The 18,941-nt window shown below is 48.0% G+C and overlaps 1 protein-coding gene across 1 annotated transcript in view; it reads left to right on the top strand.

Moving 5' to 3' along the window:
• Positions 1 to 6,802: 6,802 nt before the first annotated feature.
• Positions 6,803 to 18,941, top strand: part of AFAP1L1 (actin filament associated protein 1 like 1) — a 79,354-nt gene continuing 67,215 nt past the window's right edge. Inside the window, exon 1 of the mRNA XM_044454582.1 lies at positions 6,803 to 7,018. Within this exon, the coding sequence (XP_044310517.1) occupies positions 6,991 to 7,018 (28 nt within the window). The 5' untranslated portion in view covers positions 6,803 to 6,990. The remainder of the gene's footprint in view (positions 7,019 to 18,941) is intronic.

The raw sequence follows: 18,941 nt of genomic DNA, 5'->3' as shown, positions 1-18,941 counted from the left end.
GATGGTTTACAACAAGCACAAATAAAATAAAAATGGCATAGCATCCAGTGATTAAATATTAAAACCACAATTAAAACCAATGAACAATTAAACTAATGGGGAAATAAAAAGGTTTTTGCCTGGCACCAAAAAGAAAAAAGTGTTGGCGCCAGGCGAACTGCTCTGCATTAAGGCATCTCCCTTTGAATGTGAAGTGTGGACTTCTCCCTGGGTTAACCATGTGGGCTGTGGTCCTTGTCTTCTATCCAGGAATGTTCATTATGGAATCCCGTCTTCCAGAATTCCACTCAGACATGGCTGTTCAAGCAAACTGCCCTTTCACCAGAGCCCTTCCCTCCATGATCCTGCTCATGTGCTGTCTCCATTATATGGACACAGGGACAGAGAGAAGTAGCCCTACGCGGGAACGTCCGTGGGTACATAGCACCAGGGTTCCCTGGCAGGGTCTTAGTCACCTGTGGTGCTCTGCCACAATTGGCCGAGATGCTAAGCAGACCACTGTTGTTGTGGGAAGAGGTGAAAATGAAGGCTCTGGGGCTATCCGTTGTCCTCAGACTTGTGTCAGGCATAAAATGACACCTTCACAGAAGGTGAGAATGAACCTGGGGTAAGCAGAGGACTCTTCTGACATTCCACTCTTCTGACCACCTTTTCCCTCAAGTGCTTCCCTAGTCTGCTACCTTCCAGATGTTTTGGACTTCAACACCCATCAGCTGTAGCCGACATGGCCAATTGTCCAGGAATGTTAGGAGCTGCAGTCCAAAGCACCTTGAGGTCACCGGATGTAGCAGTCACTGTTCCAGGATGTGTGCCATTAGTTCATTAAGATGCAATGGTCATAAAACAGGGCTGTGCCCACCCTACTCACTCCAGATGTTTTGGATTACAACTCCCACCAGATATTGAAGGAATGGCCAGATGTTCTAGAATGCTGGGAGTTTTAGTGCAAAACATCTGGAAGACACCAGATTGGGGCAGGTTGCTTCTGAGGACACATTTGATTCTTGTATGGCATTTGAGGCTCCAGGGTATAATGTAATTGTGCCCTGGTTTTCCTGATTGTTGCTCCTTTTTCTTCACCCCACAAAGGAGGCATAACCAGAAAAACCCTTAAAAAACTTGGCACAGTTGTCCCAACTCATATACAAGAACTGGAGTGAGGTTGCTGAAGGACTTAGAGAAGCACTGGCCCCACACCAAATCCTGACCCTTAGCCCATATAGTGTCATGAAAGGGAACGACCTACAGAAAGATCGCCTGCTGCAGATTCCAACACTCTCACGAGTCAACGCATGATGCGTGTGAACTGGTCCTAGGATGCTGAGGCAGGACAGGATTTTCATAAATGTTTGCAAAACTGTTTGCAACACCCTCTTCCTATGACCAAGAAAAAACTTGCAATCTCACCCATATATTTCCTTAAGGCTGCAATCTGGAGATGTGCCTCACCAAACTCAGTGCAGAGATCTCAGTTGAGTAAACCTTTATAGGATTGTGTGTTCTGGGTGGCAGTGTTGTCTTTCAGAATGTATGGATACCAGGTACATGGCACACAAACACATGAGGTTGCTACTTTGTGATGAACATAAATCAGTTGGATAGGTTGTCTGTAACTTCAGTGAGCTCTGGCATGCGAGGAGCAACCCCCTTCCATTCCTTTTGCATTAAAAAGAGAATTTTTCCTTTGAGCAGTCTGTAAAGCAATTAAGGAAGTTGGAGCTTTGATGGCTCCTGGAATTCCAGGGAGTGCGTGGATGTGGCATTTCCAATACTCAGGAACCAGGAAGGTCACCTGCATGTTACAAAAGTAGAAGGGATGGGAGCATAATTATAGAGGAGTGTTTCCTTCTGATAAATCTTCCTCTGGGCTCACTCAAATAACATTTGCCCTAGTGTACTGATGCAATTCTGCTGTTGCCACTTCCTCCTGTCCTGTTCCCTTTGGCTTCCATTCAGAGCAGAAAGATTTATATGGATCAATATTGGCAGGCAGGCAGTTTTATGCACTCAGAAGAAAACAGAGAAGGACTAACAAGCCCCATAAAGGGAATGAGGCTGCTTAGGAAGCAAGGTGACATATTCTTACTCACTGATTACTATGAGATAAATTTGCACAAAACAGGGTGCATGGCAAATAACAGAAGCCAAACTAGTAACTAGCAACCACACTCATTCCTGATATGGAGAGTAACAAGATAGGTGATAATCGCCTCTCCCCTTGGAAAGTAACCCTACATTCTGTTCAACGAAGAGCGAAACACCTCTCTGAAAAAAGGTTTGCATGCTAGTCATACTCAGTCCAAGGTATTGTAGAAAAGGGACTGCATGGTGTGGTCATGTGTGTGTATACACATGTCTGTATTCTCTACAGCTCATAGCTCTGTGTTACACTGTGGCCAGTAGCTCTTAAAATTACTTTCCCTAGTTTGCTAAGGGTGCAATTCTATGCATATTCATATAGAAAAAAATGCCCTACAGTGCCCAGCAGGTTTCAGGTAACATTGCTGGCTGGGGCATGCTGGAAGTTGGTGGGTTTTTTCCTCCCTAAAAATGGCTAGAATTATGCCTTAAAAGTACTAACACATAGCAACTATTCTTAATCCTTCATTCAAATTAATTGAAATATTTGACAGGTTTGCATTTTGTACATCTTGGAATACTTTGTTAGTAGTTCAGTTAGAAAACCAAAAAACCAAGTCAGTTCAAACCTCTGTAACTCTGAATCTCCAGGGAATATTTATTTAACCAGTTCAGATTCTCCAATATGTTTAGTATTAAAGAATCAGAATCAGTTTATTTATTTATTTATTTATTTATTTATTTATTTATTTATTTATTTATGAGCAATTCAAAAGAGAGTGTGAGCAGGTTGTGGGCATTTTAACACTCCTGGACAGAAGCTCATATATCTGACATAGCCCAGAGCCTTACCCTCTTGCCTGTCTCTTAGTATGTTTGCTCCCCAGTTCAGTTTACTGGAGTAAGAAGACCCCAAGGGTCAAGCTCTGATTTTTACAAACCTACAAGAAAGATTTACCTTTAAAGACTAACCCTCCTTTGCTACTTTAGGTTGTATCAGGCTTTAGTTCTATTGAAAATAGAACAGTGAAATGATTTTCAATTAGCTTTTGATAAATCATGTATTGGTCTTTTCATATTTACACTTTCAGTTGTTCAGGTGAGCTCATCTCTGGTTTTGTTTCTGTATCTGTACAGGTACTTTCTGCAAGTTTTTGTTTTCTTTTCTTTTAAGCATGGAAAATGGGGCATTATAGGGAAGGAGACAGCAAGATTGATTTCCCATTCTTTATTTACACTATTCTGCTGTACCACAGTGCCACCTAGAGGTTGTGACATGGAAAAGCAGCAAGGGAAATACGAGGTGTTCCGATCTCAGTTCTGCAACAAAACGGAAAGCAGCTACATTGAATTAATCACCTTGTCTAGAGAAGTCCTTACAGTGGATGCAATCCCTATTGTTTAAGTATAAGCCACCTCCGGCAACTTCATTCAAAAGTCTATTGTCCTGTAGACTTGAGACATCCTCATTCTGTTTCAAAGATGAGCCAAACAAATCCAAACCAGTGGTAGGTAAGATCTCAGCTTTGAGAAAGCTGCATATTCTGACTTTGGGCACAATGCATCTTGCCAGCCATTACCTCCTTCTGAGGAATAATGCTGCATTTTGCACTGGCCCTGCCCCAGCTTTGCCATTAGGCCACTGCATCGTTGCTGAATCTGCTGGTGGTCCCTAATTCATGTTGGGGCTATGAGCCTATGAGCATGCCCAGCTCACAAAATAATATCCCATTGTCATGAGCTAAATCATAAAAGCATGTGGAAAGTGCATGGTCTATGATAACTTATATAGGAGTGGTTTAGATAGTGGAGTCTATGTCGGGACAGGAAAATGGATGAAAAAGGCCAGTTATAGGCACCTGTGACTTGGCACATTAAAGAGGCAAAAAACAACAAAACAGACATGAACTCTGGCCCTCCAGTTCTGATTCATCTGCCAGCAGGAGACCAAGACCACCCCCACCCCTGGGGGAGCATAGTTGTATAACTGACCACAAAGTTAAAAAAGCTTTCCCGCACTGAGGCTATTTTTTCCAAGTTTCTGACAAGCCATCTTATGATGCACCATGCTGAGTGGTCTGTGAATCATAGCCCAAAGACGGGTTTGGGGTCCTTTCTGATTAAGAACTTCTGAAGCGTTTCTCCTCAGATGCTGGAGGGAAGCTAGACAAGGCACCATTAAACCATTTCCTAGAAAAGCAAATGGAAAGTATGGCTTTTCTGTTCCAAAAGACCTCTTTTGAGTTGAATAATGCTTTTCTATACAGTGGGCACGCTAGCTTGGCTCTGAGCACCAGACATTACCACACATTCCACATTCCACCCAGCTTCCATTCCAGTTTACTATGATCCCCTCTAATTTTGCCTCTGGGATCCCAGAGGATAAGAAACGGAGCGGCAGAGGCATCTGACCTGGGTTGCCCTGGACAATAGGCGGAGTGAGATGGCTGTCCAGACAAAGCATGCACTGGCCAAGGGCTTGAGGTACTGTCTGTGCCCTGCAGTTTGCTGTTCTGCTCTGAGTTCACAGAATCATAGAATACATGGAATACAGTGGTACCTTGGCTCACGAACTTAATCCATTCCATGACTCTGGTCACGACCCAAATTAGTCATGAGCCAAGTCAAATTTCCCCATAAGGTCCAATGTAAATAAGGTTAATCCATTGTGTAACTACTTTTTTAATCAGAAAAATGTGAAGCAAAGTGACAAAGAACAACAAAGATTGCGGCCATCTCCCCCCACCCCCGAGCACAATTGCGGCCATCTCCCCCCGCCCCAGCATGATCGCAATCACAGCCATCTTCCCTGCACAAGCGTGACTGCGACTGCAGCCTTAGACGGGCGCGATCGCAGTTGTGCTCAGACAGGGAAGACAGGTGCAATCATGGCCATCTCCCTGGGCCTTGAGCATGACCATGCAGGGAAGATGACCTGAGGCAATTTTTTTCCCTGAAATTTCTGTTCGTGACCTGATTTGTTCGTGAACTAAGGGATTTGTGAGCCGAGGTACCACTGTAGTGGAGTTGGAAGGGGCCATGAAGGCCACTGGGTCCAGCCCCCTGCTGTTGCAGGACACCACGTTACACCATCCCACTCAGATGGCTGTCCGGTTTTTCCTTGAATGTCTCCAGTGTGGGAGAGCCCACCACCTCTCAGGCAGCTGGTTCCACTGTCGTACTGCTCTGACAGTGAGGAAGCTTTTCCTGATGTCCAGCCTGAATCTGGGTTGTTGCAACTTGAATTGATTTGCAGTAGAGTCCCATCATCACCACTGAAGTAAGATCCAGTCAGCTTCTTCATGCAGAATTGTGGATGCCACTGTGCCATCTTTGCAAAATCACTTGGACTGGCCATCTCCAAATCGATTAGGGCTGTATGCATAGGTGACTGTGCCTACTCAGCTCCTTGATTTCAGCTGGCTTAGGTATCCGTAAATCTGCATGGTATGGGACTGGCTGCACATGATTATGATGAGCATTATTTAGTTCATTTCTGTACAGCCCAAGAACCAAAGCTTTCTGGGTGGCTTACAACAGGTCATGAAAATAGAATGAAACACAATATAAAATAGTTAATTTAAAAATCACAACATTTCACAGCAATGTTTAAAACTGAATTCAAGCAGCTTAAATAGCCAAGACAAATAAAAACGGGACCTATTGAACAGCTGACATAATGTAGAGCTGCTTGGCAAAGCAGACAGCTGTCATTTGATGCTGAAAAGATAGTAGAGTAGGACACAAGCGAGAGATGATGATGCAGCCAAAGTCTCTTCATAACGGACGGACTGGCTTTCCCACATGGAAAGCCAGGTGAGAAAAACTGTATACAACCAGCCTTCCCCAAGATGGTGCTCGCGGAAGGGTTTGCACAACAACTTCTGTTGGCCATGCTGGCTGGGGTTGATGACAGCTGAAGTCCGAAGTATTGGGACTTTGCCATCCTGCAGGATCCAACAGGCCCATTTCTCACATCCTGGCAATGCAGGCTGCCTTCTGCCCAGAGTTGCCTATTCAGAAGTGATATCCACGTAGGGCAGAGAGGGGGGAAGTGTGGCCCTCCAGATGTTGTTGGAATGCACCTCCCATCACCCTTCATCATTGGCTATGCCAGCTCAGGTTTTTATGGGTAGCTGCAGTCTAACATGTTAGTTCCTGGAGGGCCACCATTCCACATCCCAGTGTAGGGGAACATGCCTTTGAAACAAAGGGTCTTTTCACACCTTAAAACAACGGATACGTGCATGTCTAGAAAGAAAAGCTCTTGCAGCTCCCCTATCCCCCAGCCAGCCAGAGTTCTCAACAGGCCCAGCCGGGGCCCAGAACAGATCTGGCAGGGCAGAAGCTTCTGTGCACCGGCGCCCACTTCGCGAGGCGCGAGCCGAGTCGCGGCCGGAGACTGTGAGGGGCCGAGAATGGGACGCGCGAGGAGGGCTGTGCGCGCGCGCGCGCGCGGGAGGGGGGCACCCACGCGGCGGAGGGAGAGGAGCGCGCGGAGGGCCGACCCGGGTGGGAGGGAGAGATTCTGGCTCGCGCGAGGGACTGCGGGGCCATCCGCGCGCGCGCGCGCGCGCGCACTCCGGGCAGCGCTCCCCCGCGGCCGCCGCTTCTGTCACTGCGCGCAGGCGGCCGCACCTGATCCGGAAGGGCGGGGTAAGCGCCTGGAGCCGAGCCCCCTGCCCCGAGCGGCGGAGGGAGCGGCGCGGCTGCGCCGAGCGAAGGCGCTAAGACCCTGCACGTCCTCGCGCGGAGGAAGCGGCAGGGAGGGACTGCTCTGCGGGAGACGGCTTAAAGGTTGACGTTGGTGCGCCTGAGGAGCGGGGCGCATCCACCGGGCGCAGCGGCGCCGAGCCGAGCCCAGCCGAGCCGAGCCCAGCCAGCCAGCCAGCCAGCTCTCCCTGTCCCTCCATGCTGCAGACCATGGACAGACTCAGCGGTAAGCTGTGCTAGAAGCGACGGCAGCTCCAGCCCCGATTGCTCTGCTTTGATCTGCGGCTGGAAAGCCTGCGCTTTAAGCACTCTGCTTGCGGAGGGAGGGAGGGAGAAAGGTGCATTTGGGGGGCGGGGGGCGATGCTTGCGGCGGGACACGCTTCTCCTCCGGCTGGGAAGCTGCGGGACCGCGCGCGCTCCTGTCCGGGTGGGAGGAACTTCGGTGCCGGGGGGAATATTTCTGGCGCCCCGGCTTTTGCGAAGACCGCACTCCCTCCCTGGCAAAGACCTGTTCGGGCCAGCTCAGCCTCTGGCGATCCGGGGGTCCCCGCTTGCCCTGACGGAGCCTTGCCGTTGCTTCCGCGCAGGGGCTCGTCCGCGGGCGGCATCCGTCCACCTCTCTCCATCCGATCCGAAGAAAGCCCGTGCGCCACGCCCACGCGGACTCTCATTCACGGCACGTTCCGCGTGGGCATGTGCCATTGTGTGCTGGAACATGGGGAGAGGAGGAGGAGGAGGAGGAGGGAAAGGATAGCGGAGGTGGCGGGGTGGGAGAAAAGTAATATCGGTGCATGTGCCTATGAGAGGTGCTGCTTCGGAGGCGTCAACCGTAGGTGGGCAAATGCAATATTGTGCTGCTGGGGCTGGTGATGATCGAGACAGCGATCCGTGTCCGCAGAATCGCGAGGCAGCGCAGGGCGGTGAGAAGCGCTCCTTGCCTGGGGCAGACCTTTTGGTCGACAAAACAAAAGAGGCGAGATGTGCACACCCGCGCCGCCTGGCCTCGGCGGGGCTTTGTGCAACCTGCGCGCCCGCGGGGAGGACGCGCGCCCTGGCCAGACCGCCTTCGAAGAACTTCCCGGGTCCCTTCCAGGCTTACTCGCTTGCTGCGCCGCCGATCCCGACCCCGACCCGACCCCGATCCCGATCCCGATCCCGGGCTGTGCTTACTCGGCAGCACAAGCGCCTTGTGAGCTGCGCTTTTCGGAGCTGTGCCTGCGTTTAGAAGAGGTTCGGCCCAATTCCTCGCGTGCCTTCTCGGAAGTAAATCTCACTGAGTTCCGTGTGGCTTGCTCCCAGTGAGGAGCGAGGCCTCCTCTGCTTGAGGTGGAGGCAAAAAGCCGACGAACCCGGTAGCCTAAGGGGATAATTAGGAAACATTTGCAGCCAAAAGGGCAAACAATGTTTGGTTCCTCTGCACTTTTGCGGGACTGGAGGGGGGGGGGATATTCTTCACATAACTGAAGTCAGTGGGAGTCATATTTGGAGAGATGCCTGTGGTGTAGTGGTTAGAGCAGCCTTCCCTCAACCTGGCTTTCTCCAAGTGTGTTTGACTACAACTCCAAGCATCCCCAGCCTTATGACCATACTGGGTGAAAGGGATGGGAACTGCAGCCCAAGCACATCCAAAGGTTGCCAGGTTGGGGAGTGTTGAACTAAGACCAAGAGGACTTCATTCTAGTCTCCTCTCAGCCATGAAATTCACATGTGACCTTTGGCTAGTTTATCTCCTCACCTACCTCACAGAGTTGTTGTGTGGGTAAAATGTGTGTAGAAGAACCTTGCAAGCCGCCCCAAACTCCTTGGCCTAAGGGTGAGGTAAAAAATATAATCAGTCCATGAGCACCATGTGGGCATTGGAGGTGCCTCGGCAGAAACCACTGCACGGCCTTCTCATGGTGTCCAGCATCCAGTGCTGAGTTGATGGTGCATAAGATTTAACATTGGCATGGGCAGGAATAGCCATCAAGGGCAGAACCAGTAGGCTTCTGGAAGATGTTGCACTCCAGCTGCCATCAGCCCCCGCCAGTATGATGGTTCATAGTCAGGGATCTTGGGAGCTGTAATCCAAGAGGACCACCGGTTCCATCACTGTATTATCGGGAGTCTCAGAATCCTAAGAACACGTCTTTGTCCCTCTTTGTCTCTGGGTGGATTTTTCAACACTCCCTTTGGGGTGGCTCTGCACAGCCGGCATTCTGGCTGCTGAGGCTCTGCACATGCCTGGTGGGCAGAACTTGCTGGCAGTGTGCCCCGACATGGAGAGCTTTCCTTCTTGCAGGCTTGCAGTGGCTTACTAGAAAACGGTGCCTGCGTGTGCTGTCGGTCTTTGAGCACATGTTCCCCTGCACATGTGCACCAGTAGATGCAACACCATGTGGGCAGTAGCCCAGCTTCTCTCAGCCCTCACTCTTTTCGGAGCTGTTTTCAGGCTTGCTGTTCACATGTGAAGCTAAGTCAATAGGAACAGAGATAGGATAGGACAGAAAGGTGCTACCACAGGTGGCTTCCTGTCATGGGTACTCAGGACAAGACTTATTTGCAGGCAGGACCCCCTTTAAACTGCTTTGCAGATGCCAAACTGCTGTGGCCATGGGCTTCTCTCCAGTGATAGTTTAACAATACTCCTTATTCTGATGGGTCTGCTCTAAATAGGAATGACATCAAGTATGTGGTGGTGCTTCCTAGAACTAGAAGTTCTGTCGTGGCTGTCGAGAGCGGCCTTTCCCAACCTGGTGCCTTCAAGATATGTGTTGTATTACAAGTCCCATTATCCCCGATCAGCTAAGTCTATTTGGCTGGGGATATTAGGAGCTGTAGTTTGACAAATCCAGAAGGTACCAGGTTGCGGAAGCCTGGTCTCCAGTAACTGGGATGCGATGAATGGTATGTTCTGCATAAGATTCAGTGGGAGCAATGATACTGGAACATGTTCCATGTTTCATTGTGTTTTGCTTTAGCTCACCCCTTTCTTTTGGACTGCCTGCAAGTCCATCTGTAGCCATGTCGCCTTCTCACCTCTCCCATGATGAAGTGAAATGCTGGTATCGAGTGGAATCCTAACCGTTCCTGCCTGGAAAGGCTATGTATATCTCCCCTCTATATACAGTGTACACATTCCAGCAGCAGTCTGGGCAGCTGGTGGGCCGCTCTCGATAAGTTTCTTGCTATAATATGTGGCTATAAATAAATCCCTTTCTGCACTTGGCCACCACTGGCTTCTGCTGAGGATTGCAACAGAAACTTCTTTTTCCCTGCTGGAGAAGTGTCTCTCCAGCAGTCGGGGAGAGAATGCTGATAATGCAATCTTGCACTGGTGCCGGCGGGGCAGTGGCACAGAATTCATGGAGAAATAGGAAGGAAGAACACACTCCCTTTTTCCTGTTCTGCCCCGTGAAAGGGGTGGCAGTGTGTGATCTTTGTACCCACCAAGCTGAAACAGTGGGCCATGGAATCTCATCACCACATTGCAGACCTAGTGAAGGTCAAGAGTTCTCCTTTTTCCTCCATGCAAAAAAGGATGGGAGATGCTTCCTCAGTGGAAATTAAATGGCCTTCCTTCCTTGAGGGATTGGCCCATGTGCCACTCAGGTCCGCATTCTGGTACTCAGCCAGCAGGACTGGAGAAACAGTGGCCCTCCAGATGTTTTGGGATTCTAATTTCCATCCCCCATGACCACTGGCCATAGTGTCTGGGGCCAATGAGGGTGGGTTCCAAGCATCTTAGAGGGCTGTTGATTCCCTGCTCCTGCCTTGGCAAAGGGGTTTGTCCTGCTTCATTCTTGCATTCCTCTTGAAGTACGAAGTAGTTCTGAACTATTTCAAGAAGCACTTGTTAAGGGAAAGGTGTTACTTCCACATGCTTTTTTTATAGGCAGTTGGCATGCAACTTGCTTCTATTGTTCATACAATGAACAATTGCTGTAGTGCTGCTAGCTGGCATGTTACAGTTAGGACTTACAAAGCAGTTTCTCAGCATGAAGAAATAAGTCACAAACACATACAGCCTTTCTTTTTAAAACTTGGCTGATGATGTCCTTCGAATTGAAGAAGTTGCAACATTGCTTTGCTGAGACTAACAATCTACCTTCTCATTTTGAGGCCTCTGGCTATCCTGTTCTGGGCCAGCCTTCCCTAACTCATGCCTGCCTGACATTTTGGACTTCAATTCCCATTGACTTAGTTGAACATGGTCAATGATTGGGAATGCTGGGAGGTATAGTCCAGGCTATCTGGAGGTTTAAGGAAGGCTGCTGTGTGGTGATAAGAGTGATGATCAGTTGTGGGAACCAGTGGCACGAACTATTGACTCTATTGCCCACTCTTCCCTGCTCCTTCCCCCTCACCAACCTGTTTGTTGCATAGTCAAATTCTAAATTAGGAAAGCAATTTTGAGAGGGGAAAAGCAAGAAAGGGCAAAGTAGATGGAGCTGCTTCTGGACAGAGGGCTGCTAGAATTTCCTATGAGAAGGCAATGTGCAACCTCATAGGAGGCCTCAGTCCAGAATAGGCAACTGTTCTGGCTTTCATCTCCTCAGTGGGTTTTTGGTGATAAGGAGAAAGACAGAGGTTGTGGGAAAACATAGGAGGCCTGTGAAGACACATCTAGACCTCCTGCAAAATTCCATGAATAAAGCAGGACAATAGTGGCATCAGAGCTTCACCTTGGAAACACCGTTAGGGAGTTGGGGCAGACAACTGGAATGGCACACTGCTTGGAAGACACCCTGAAAAGCATAATTCAATAGCTTCTCTTTTCCCACACAAGCGTGCAGTGGGGGACTGTTATTCCTTTGGCAGCCTCCTGTTTAAGGACAGCTCAGTCTTACTTAACCACTGCAGAAATGCCTGTATTTGGAATTGCTGTGGCGTTTCAGTGCCTTCTATGAGAACCACAGCAGATAGTACAACTTTTTAAAAAAAGAAGTTTGTACTAAATTGCTGTTGGACAGCTCTGGTCTAATGTAACGTTTAGCTGTACTTCTAAGGACTGTGATTCTTTTTGAGAGGGAGAGACTCATCAGCAGATAAAGCTCAGTTACAAACTCTAGTATGGAGTTCTGAGTAGGAAGATGGACAGATTGCTTCCCTACCTTTGTGTCATGTACCTTCCCATCATCATCATCAACATCATCATCATCGGTAGTAGTAGTATTTAATTTATATTCTCCCTTTCCTCCCCTCTTCTGAAGAATCCTTGCTGGCTTACATAGCTCCATTTTATTCTCACAACATCCCTGTGAGGTAGGTTGGGCTGAGAGAGAGTGACTGGGCCAGAGTCACCCAGTGAGCTCCATGGGTGAGTGGGGACTAGAAGCCAGATCTCCTAAGTCCCAGTGTGATCCTATGCATATCTAGACAGAAAAAAACTGAGTTGGTATGGCTAGCTGGGACATCCTGGGTGTTGCAGAACATTTTTTCTGTCTCAACATGCATAGGATCATGCCCCAAAATTCCCAGATAGCAATAGTTACAGATCTAGAAATACAGTTGATATTGACATGAAAACAAAGGTAGTCATCTTGGCTGACAGTTCCCATCCATATTGCCTGCTTAGCAAGCTTGTCTTAGGCTCTAGGGTCAGAGAGCCCAGCCATGAAGTCTGGGATGCAGACTCAAGCCACTTACTGTCCATTCTATTGATCCCTTTAGAACAGACTGCTGCCCCATCCTATAATCTGACAGCAATGCAAATTTGCTTCGTCCCATTCTGGGAAGCACACCTCTTTCCTAATTCTTCCAGCCATTGTTCAAAATGCAGCCCAGAAGAAAAGGACACAGAGTAGTTCAAAGTGGCATGGATTTTTTTTTTTTTTCAGTATCCTCCTCATTGTCAAGAGGTACATTTCCAAGATTCCCTTCCCATCCCTAGAAACAGGTTGTGCCCACATTTCCATGGAAGCAAGTCAGCATCACTGTAGCCAGTGAGGGAAGCCTAATTTGAAGCAGGCTGACTTTGCGCTTGACAGTCCTGTCTGAGTAGAATAAATTCTGGCATCTTTCAAGTATCTTGATCCAGATGACCAGTCTTCCAGCAGGGCATCTGGATGGCAAGTCATGACATTTTCTTAGAACACATTTTTCCTATCTATCCTGGAGGTATGTCCTATTGTTTCTAAATAAATTCTACCTGCCCTTGAGCAATTTAAGGTTCCACCAAGGAAAGGCCTCCCACCATTTGTAGGAAAAGCTAATCATGGATTGCTTTGGATGCTTGGGTCCACAGATTTGGCTGGCCTTGGTATTCAGCTTTTCTTGGTGGTCACAGCTGACCTTGTCTCCCTCTTGTATCTTCTGGTATGCACAGAGAATGTGGAGGAGAGAATGGGTCAGGCCTCTGATTTCATGATGCAATGCAGGGGCCCTTGAAGTGTCTCTAAACTGCAGAGCAAAGACAAGGTCGGTGGTGAGGCCTCACCTCTTGCTGAAGCTCCAAGCATCAGGAGGGCAGTGGAATTTACTGGGTGAGCTAAAAGGGGTGAGGGGGCTCTTGTCTTCATGCACTGCTTGGTGGCTTCTTTGCTAAACCATTGGGTTGGCCCCTGAGGGAGACTGGAGACTGAAGAAAACAGCCCTTGTGTCTGATTCAGCTGGACTTCCTTTCCCTGCACATTGCACTTCAGAGCTTTGGAGTGCCTCCAAAGTGCAGCATGAGGTCACAGGTGAGGGATGTGATGCTTGCCCTAATGAGGAAGGAGGGATTGTAGTGCATTACATAATGCATGCAATTAGCAGTAATTGATCCATCCATTAAAACCCTTTTTCTGCTAGCCAGGTACTATATCACTGTCTACCTAGACATAGTCTGTGACAGAACAGAGAGGAAGGTCCCGGGTTTGATCCCTGGCATCTCTGAAAGGCAGGGCAAAGCTCCCACCTGAAAGCCCATTGCTACCAGTCAGTGTCGACAGGCCAGGGCTAGAGGGAACAAGCATCGAACTCCATAGAAGCCAGCTTCCTATGTTCCTTTGTGAGCTGAAATGTCCACCCAAAGCCCGTCTGTGACAAATAGGGCCATACGTCATCAGAATCCTCTGTAGTACCATGGCTTTGGTGCATCTGGACCTCTGTTTGGAGGACCCAATTCCAACACAGTAGAAAAGAATAAGAAATTTTTTAAATTCTTAACCAGGAATACTGTCAAATGGGAAGAGCCAGTGGGCCAACATGGTTCTGCAGAGGTATGCAAGCCTTGATTCCAAGGCTCAACTCATTTTTAAAACAATGTGTTATTAACTTTTATGTACAGCCTCATCTGCTAAACTTTGTGCAACAATTAAAACAATAACAATAAAAGAATACTGAAAATAGTAAAACATTAAAAATGGTAATAAAAGTTAAAAACCCATCACTGGAAATCTCCACACAGCCTGTGTGTGTGAGATGTGTAAGGGCCAAAAAGATGGTGGTAGGAAATCTGTCACTATATTTACAGGGGGATCATTCTTCCTCCATAACCATTTCCTCAATCTCAACCCTACCCAAGTTGCAACCCAGTACAAAACAGGGCGTGTTTTAACAACATACTCCCTGATTTTTGTGGGACCCCTGGTGTGGTCAGATGCTGCACAGCAACTGACTTCCAGCAAGGTTGCATTTATTTCTGTACAGTTTTTAACATCGCTCAAGTCCTGTGTATTTCCGTCCATGCACATTGTTGATGTTTTATAAAACATCGCACATGGCTTTCCGTTCCTGAGCTGCGTGTGGGTTTTTGACCCAGGAGCTGAGTGGTCTAACATAAGGAACCCTTCCATTACTCATGTGGGTTCTCCTGTGTTCTGACCAGAGTGCAGCACGTGGGTCTGTCTTGCCACAGGAAAAGGGTGACATTGGATTGGGTGGGAGGAATCCTGAATCATTCTTGAGCTTCTGCCTAACATCCACTATGGGAATTCCACCCTCTCCTAAAATGCGGCCAAATTTAAGGGTGTGTGTTGTGAAAAAGGGAGGGGAAGGGATAGAATCACCCCCAGCTGTTACTATGAACAGTGAAGATCTCTCCCCCACATTGCTGCAATTCTTTCCCCCTGGAAACTGAACCACTGCAATGCACAGATACTTGGTGTTGTGGCAGCTCTTAACAAGTTGCAGAGAAGCGGAGGGAGAGCACTGAGGCCATTCCTTCATGTGGGTTTGCACTGATGTTTGTATTAAGGTGTTAACAAGGGTATTACGGAAGAAGGCAAGTGTGGGCAAACCCCATCAAAGTGTTTGCTTGTACAGTCTTGGGTGGGTTGCTTCTTGTACAGCTCTGCCACATAGACCCTTCATTTTGGGAAACTTGAGACCATCTTTTTCCTTCTAACCATGATTTGAAATTTCTGCAAAGAATTACCAGTGTGGCTAGTCAGTATTTTCCCTCTAATGCCATGTCTGCACTTGTGAAATTCTGCATTTTCATACCTGCGCCTGCGCTGTGCAGATTACATGGGTCAAGCCCTTTGGATCCTCAGGATTCCTTTTCCCCCCTCCTACATTCTTCCAGACTACCTAAACTCTGGAGCAGAATCTGTGGCTCAACAAGGTATGCGGAGTGTAATTTGTAACTATGCAAAACTACACTGTGTTGCTATGTGACATCATGTTTCTTTATTATCTATCAATTATGCTGAAATGGAAACAAATGAATTAAGTCCAGACATCGATTACAATCCAAAGCTGAGATCTGCATAGGTGGGAGAGAAGCTGCTTTCTGATTGACAAAGAAACGCGGCATTGCCTGACTTGCGGTGGCTTGTCTCTTTAGGAGTAGAGAGCACTGGGATGAAATCAGAAAACAAAGCCAACCTGGTCCATTCTTCCTTCTCTACACTCAGACCGTTTTTGAGAAATCTCTTGTTCCCCAGGGTGCTGTGCAACACAAAAGCGAAGACGTGTTTTGTTTCTGGAGCATGTGCAACCTGGAGATGGCTTTTTCCAAGAGAGGACTTAGGGCCTGGTGGACCTCAGTGTTGCCCTGCAGTGGGTGATAGAAGCAGAATTTTTTGCTCAGCCCTGGCTGTTGCAGATAAAACATTGGACAAATAGAAGCTGTAATAGTCTGATCAGGCAAACCAAAAGGTATATGAAATGGGACTGCCATGTGTGCTTTTATGCACAGGCATAAAAGCCCAAGAAAAGCTGCTGAATGACAAAATGCCAATCGTATCTACGTTGATGTAGCTTGGAAGTGGTTTGCCCTTCAACCTGGTAACACAGGGACTGATTCTGTGCAGCTGGAGCATAGCTGCCAATATGTGGGGTTGGCCCAAACAACATCTTTGTGCTGGCACTGACATATTTCCTACTGTGCATGTTTCAGTGCAGCCCAGCTTTTCGTACCACTAGAAGCACCATGACTCATAAACTCTGCAGATTGGGCCAGTTAAGGTCCAGTCAGCTCTGATTCTTGCTGGCCTGGCCACTGGGAATGGACACCTGCTGCGGGGCGGGGGGCGGGGAAGGAGGTGCTCCACAGCGGGACATGCAAGAAAGGTTCTTGACCAGGGCAGTATCCAATGAAGCCTGAGTGCTAAGATAAGCAATGGCAGGGGCCGACGAGCTATTGTCAGCCCCTGGAAAATGTTTTGCATCAGCTAATGCTATGGCCTTTGTGCTAGAGGTCTCTTACACTGGAGTAGCCAAGTTTGTAGTAGCACTCCTGCCCCATTGCATACTGCCTAGTTCTAAGTCTGGAGTGGGCAGAGGGCAGATCTTCTGATGCTCTGGATTTCAGCTCCTAAAAGTCCCTGCCGAGGAAGGCTGCATGCAGAAATTCCAAACATCTAGAAACCTACTCTCTGCCCAGCCCTGTTCTTGGGTCTAGGGAAAATTCCTGTAATTGCCACAAAGATGCAAGTGATTTTCTGGGTGCTGCTTTGCAAGAGGCTGTATAAGTTACTCTCCTGAGCAAAGGAAGGGCTGCATGGATAGGAAGTGTCGTCACATGCCAAAGCCTTCATGCCGCACCTGATTCTCCAGCAGCGCTCAGCAATGGGCGGAAATGGAATGTCTGGGCCTGGCTACAGACCAAAACAAAACCAACACTCATCCTGTTCTCAGCTGAGCATGGAATTGTCTCCTGGAGTACGATTTATGGATGGCAGTGATTCTTCTCTTTACATGCTCCACCACCACATGGTGAGACAGTGGAAAGTCTCTAGTTACTACCCAGCTGTTGCGGTCATACAGGTTTCTGTGCTGAACGCCTCTCTTTACAGATCGCATTACAGAGGACCCAGCATTGCTAAGGAGTAACCATAGTGCAACCGACATCCGATTTCCAAGTTGCCATGACAAAAGGACTGTGTAAGATGCAAAACCTCTGTGGGATAATTAACTCTGCAGTTAATTATATGTAGTGAAAGTATGGAAGCTTTGGACTCCACCAGTTGTGTGATCATGGAAAGGTCTGATATAATCACTTATTTCCAAGCTGTGGTCATTTTTGAAAGACAACAAAATCATTCATTTCACAGTTACCCCTTTCGTGTTATAGGGCTTTTGTTGCAAAGAATTAGAGCGAGGTGGATGAATGGGTGTGAAGTTCACACACTTGCAGGCTCAGGAAAGCATATAAAATTAGGTAGAACCAGCAGAAAAAGTATTCCTATAATTTCTTGGTCAGATGCTCCACAACTGCTGCTGGGAGAAGGGAGGACCTTTAGCAGAAGACCAGTGTTTGGCTGACCTTGTGGCTTGTGGACACCCCAACTGACCCTGACTGACTGCCCCTCTGACTTCCTGCTCTGCCTCAGAGGAGAGACCCCGACTGCAGCAAGGTCTCTGACTTCCTGCTCTGCCTCAGAGGAGAGACCCCCACTGGGTTCCAAGCTGAAGAGGGGGTGATCTCTTGAAGGACCAAGCATCTCTGGAGAGCAGTGTGACAGCAGGGCTGGGCCGGAGGGAAGAGTAGGTGCCAGGCTAAGAGTAGCAAATTCATTTGCAGACTCTTTCAACCTTTCCCTGCCCCATCCCCAGTCCTGCCTTGTGCACGGGGGTCTGGGCAGCCTTTCCCGACCTGGCGGTGATGTTGGCTGGCTGACGGACGTTTGTGCTCCTTTAGCTCCAGGATCTGTTCACCTCCCCTTCCTCCAAAGCCTTGAGATCCCCAGGAGGGACCCTGCTGCCTGCCCTCTGACTTCTGAGGTGTGGCACAGGAGTATTTAAAAACAGGCGTTGTCCACTAAAGTGCCCTCTCTGTGGAACTCCCTACCAAGGGAGACCCCCCCCCCCCCACTGGTCACCCCTTTTCCTGTTTTGAGGCAGATGGCAAAGCTCTTCATTTTATTGTTTACTTCCAGGAAGGCTTTGATCCTGCCTTGTAAAGGAATCTTCCATGGCTTTAAGATTAATTTCAGTATTTATGGAAGCTGATGTTACCATTTATTTGTTTTCATTGTGTTTCTATTTTATGAGGTAATGTGGATGCAGTTCTTACATTTTTAACTGGCTGGATTGTAAACAGCATTTTCAGAGGGCAGGGGATATAGTTTGGCTGAGAAGCAGGATAGAAATAATAGGGCAAACTTGGTGTGGGGTTGACACTGTCTTACTCTGACCAACAGATAACCGATTGCATGGCTTATACATTACTGAAATTATAGTAATTTACAAGTTTGGCTACTGAATTCTATATCTGTAAAAGGGAAAGAGTAAACAAGGGGACTGGGGCACTGATGCCTTTCTTCACCAGAAGGGTCTGACTGAGCACTCGCCCTCAATACTGAAAATTTCACCAGAAATTTGCCCAAGTATTTTCAAACCCAGTTTTGGAGCCGTAAGGGCTAAAAGCTTCCATTTTCATTTAAATCAAAGGCAAGAGAGGGTTACATATCCTCTGGCTTTTCTGCACTCTTATACCCAGGATGTGGGTACATATATGGGTAAGCTGCTGTGCCAGCAAAACAGTTTTGCTTCAGCTGACCACTTTAGTCAGATATGTTTTTACTATCTTGCTTTCTTCTGCTGGGTCTTCATATCAGGCACTGTTGCCACAAAGGGATCTGTTTTCTGTAACCTCCAAAGCCTAAACAATGCCCCCCCCCCTTGTGAAATCTTAGTGTAAAAACTGGTCAACTCTGTACTCCACCCGCCTTTGTTGAAATCCACTAAAGTAGCCTTCCCCAATTTGGTGGCCTCCAGGCATTTTAGACAACCACTGCTG

The sequence above is a fragment of the Varanus komodoensis genome, unplaced genomic scaffold (assembly GCF_004798865.1).
Source record: "Varanus komodoensis strain SLA01 unplaced genomic scaffold, ASM479886v1 scaffold7_3, whole genome shotgun sequence".
In the NCBI taxonomy this organism is placed as follows: Eukaryota; Metazoa; Chordata; class Lepidosauria; order Squamata; family Varanidae; genus Varanus; species Varanus komodoensis.
Note: the sequence above shows the minus strand (reverse complement) of the source record. Positions and strands in the feature narration are given on the sequence as shown.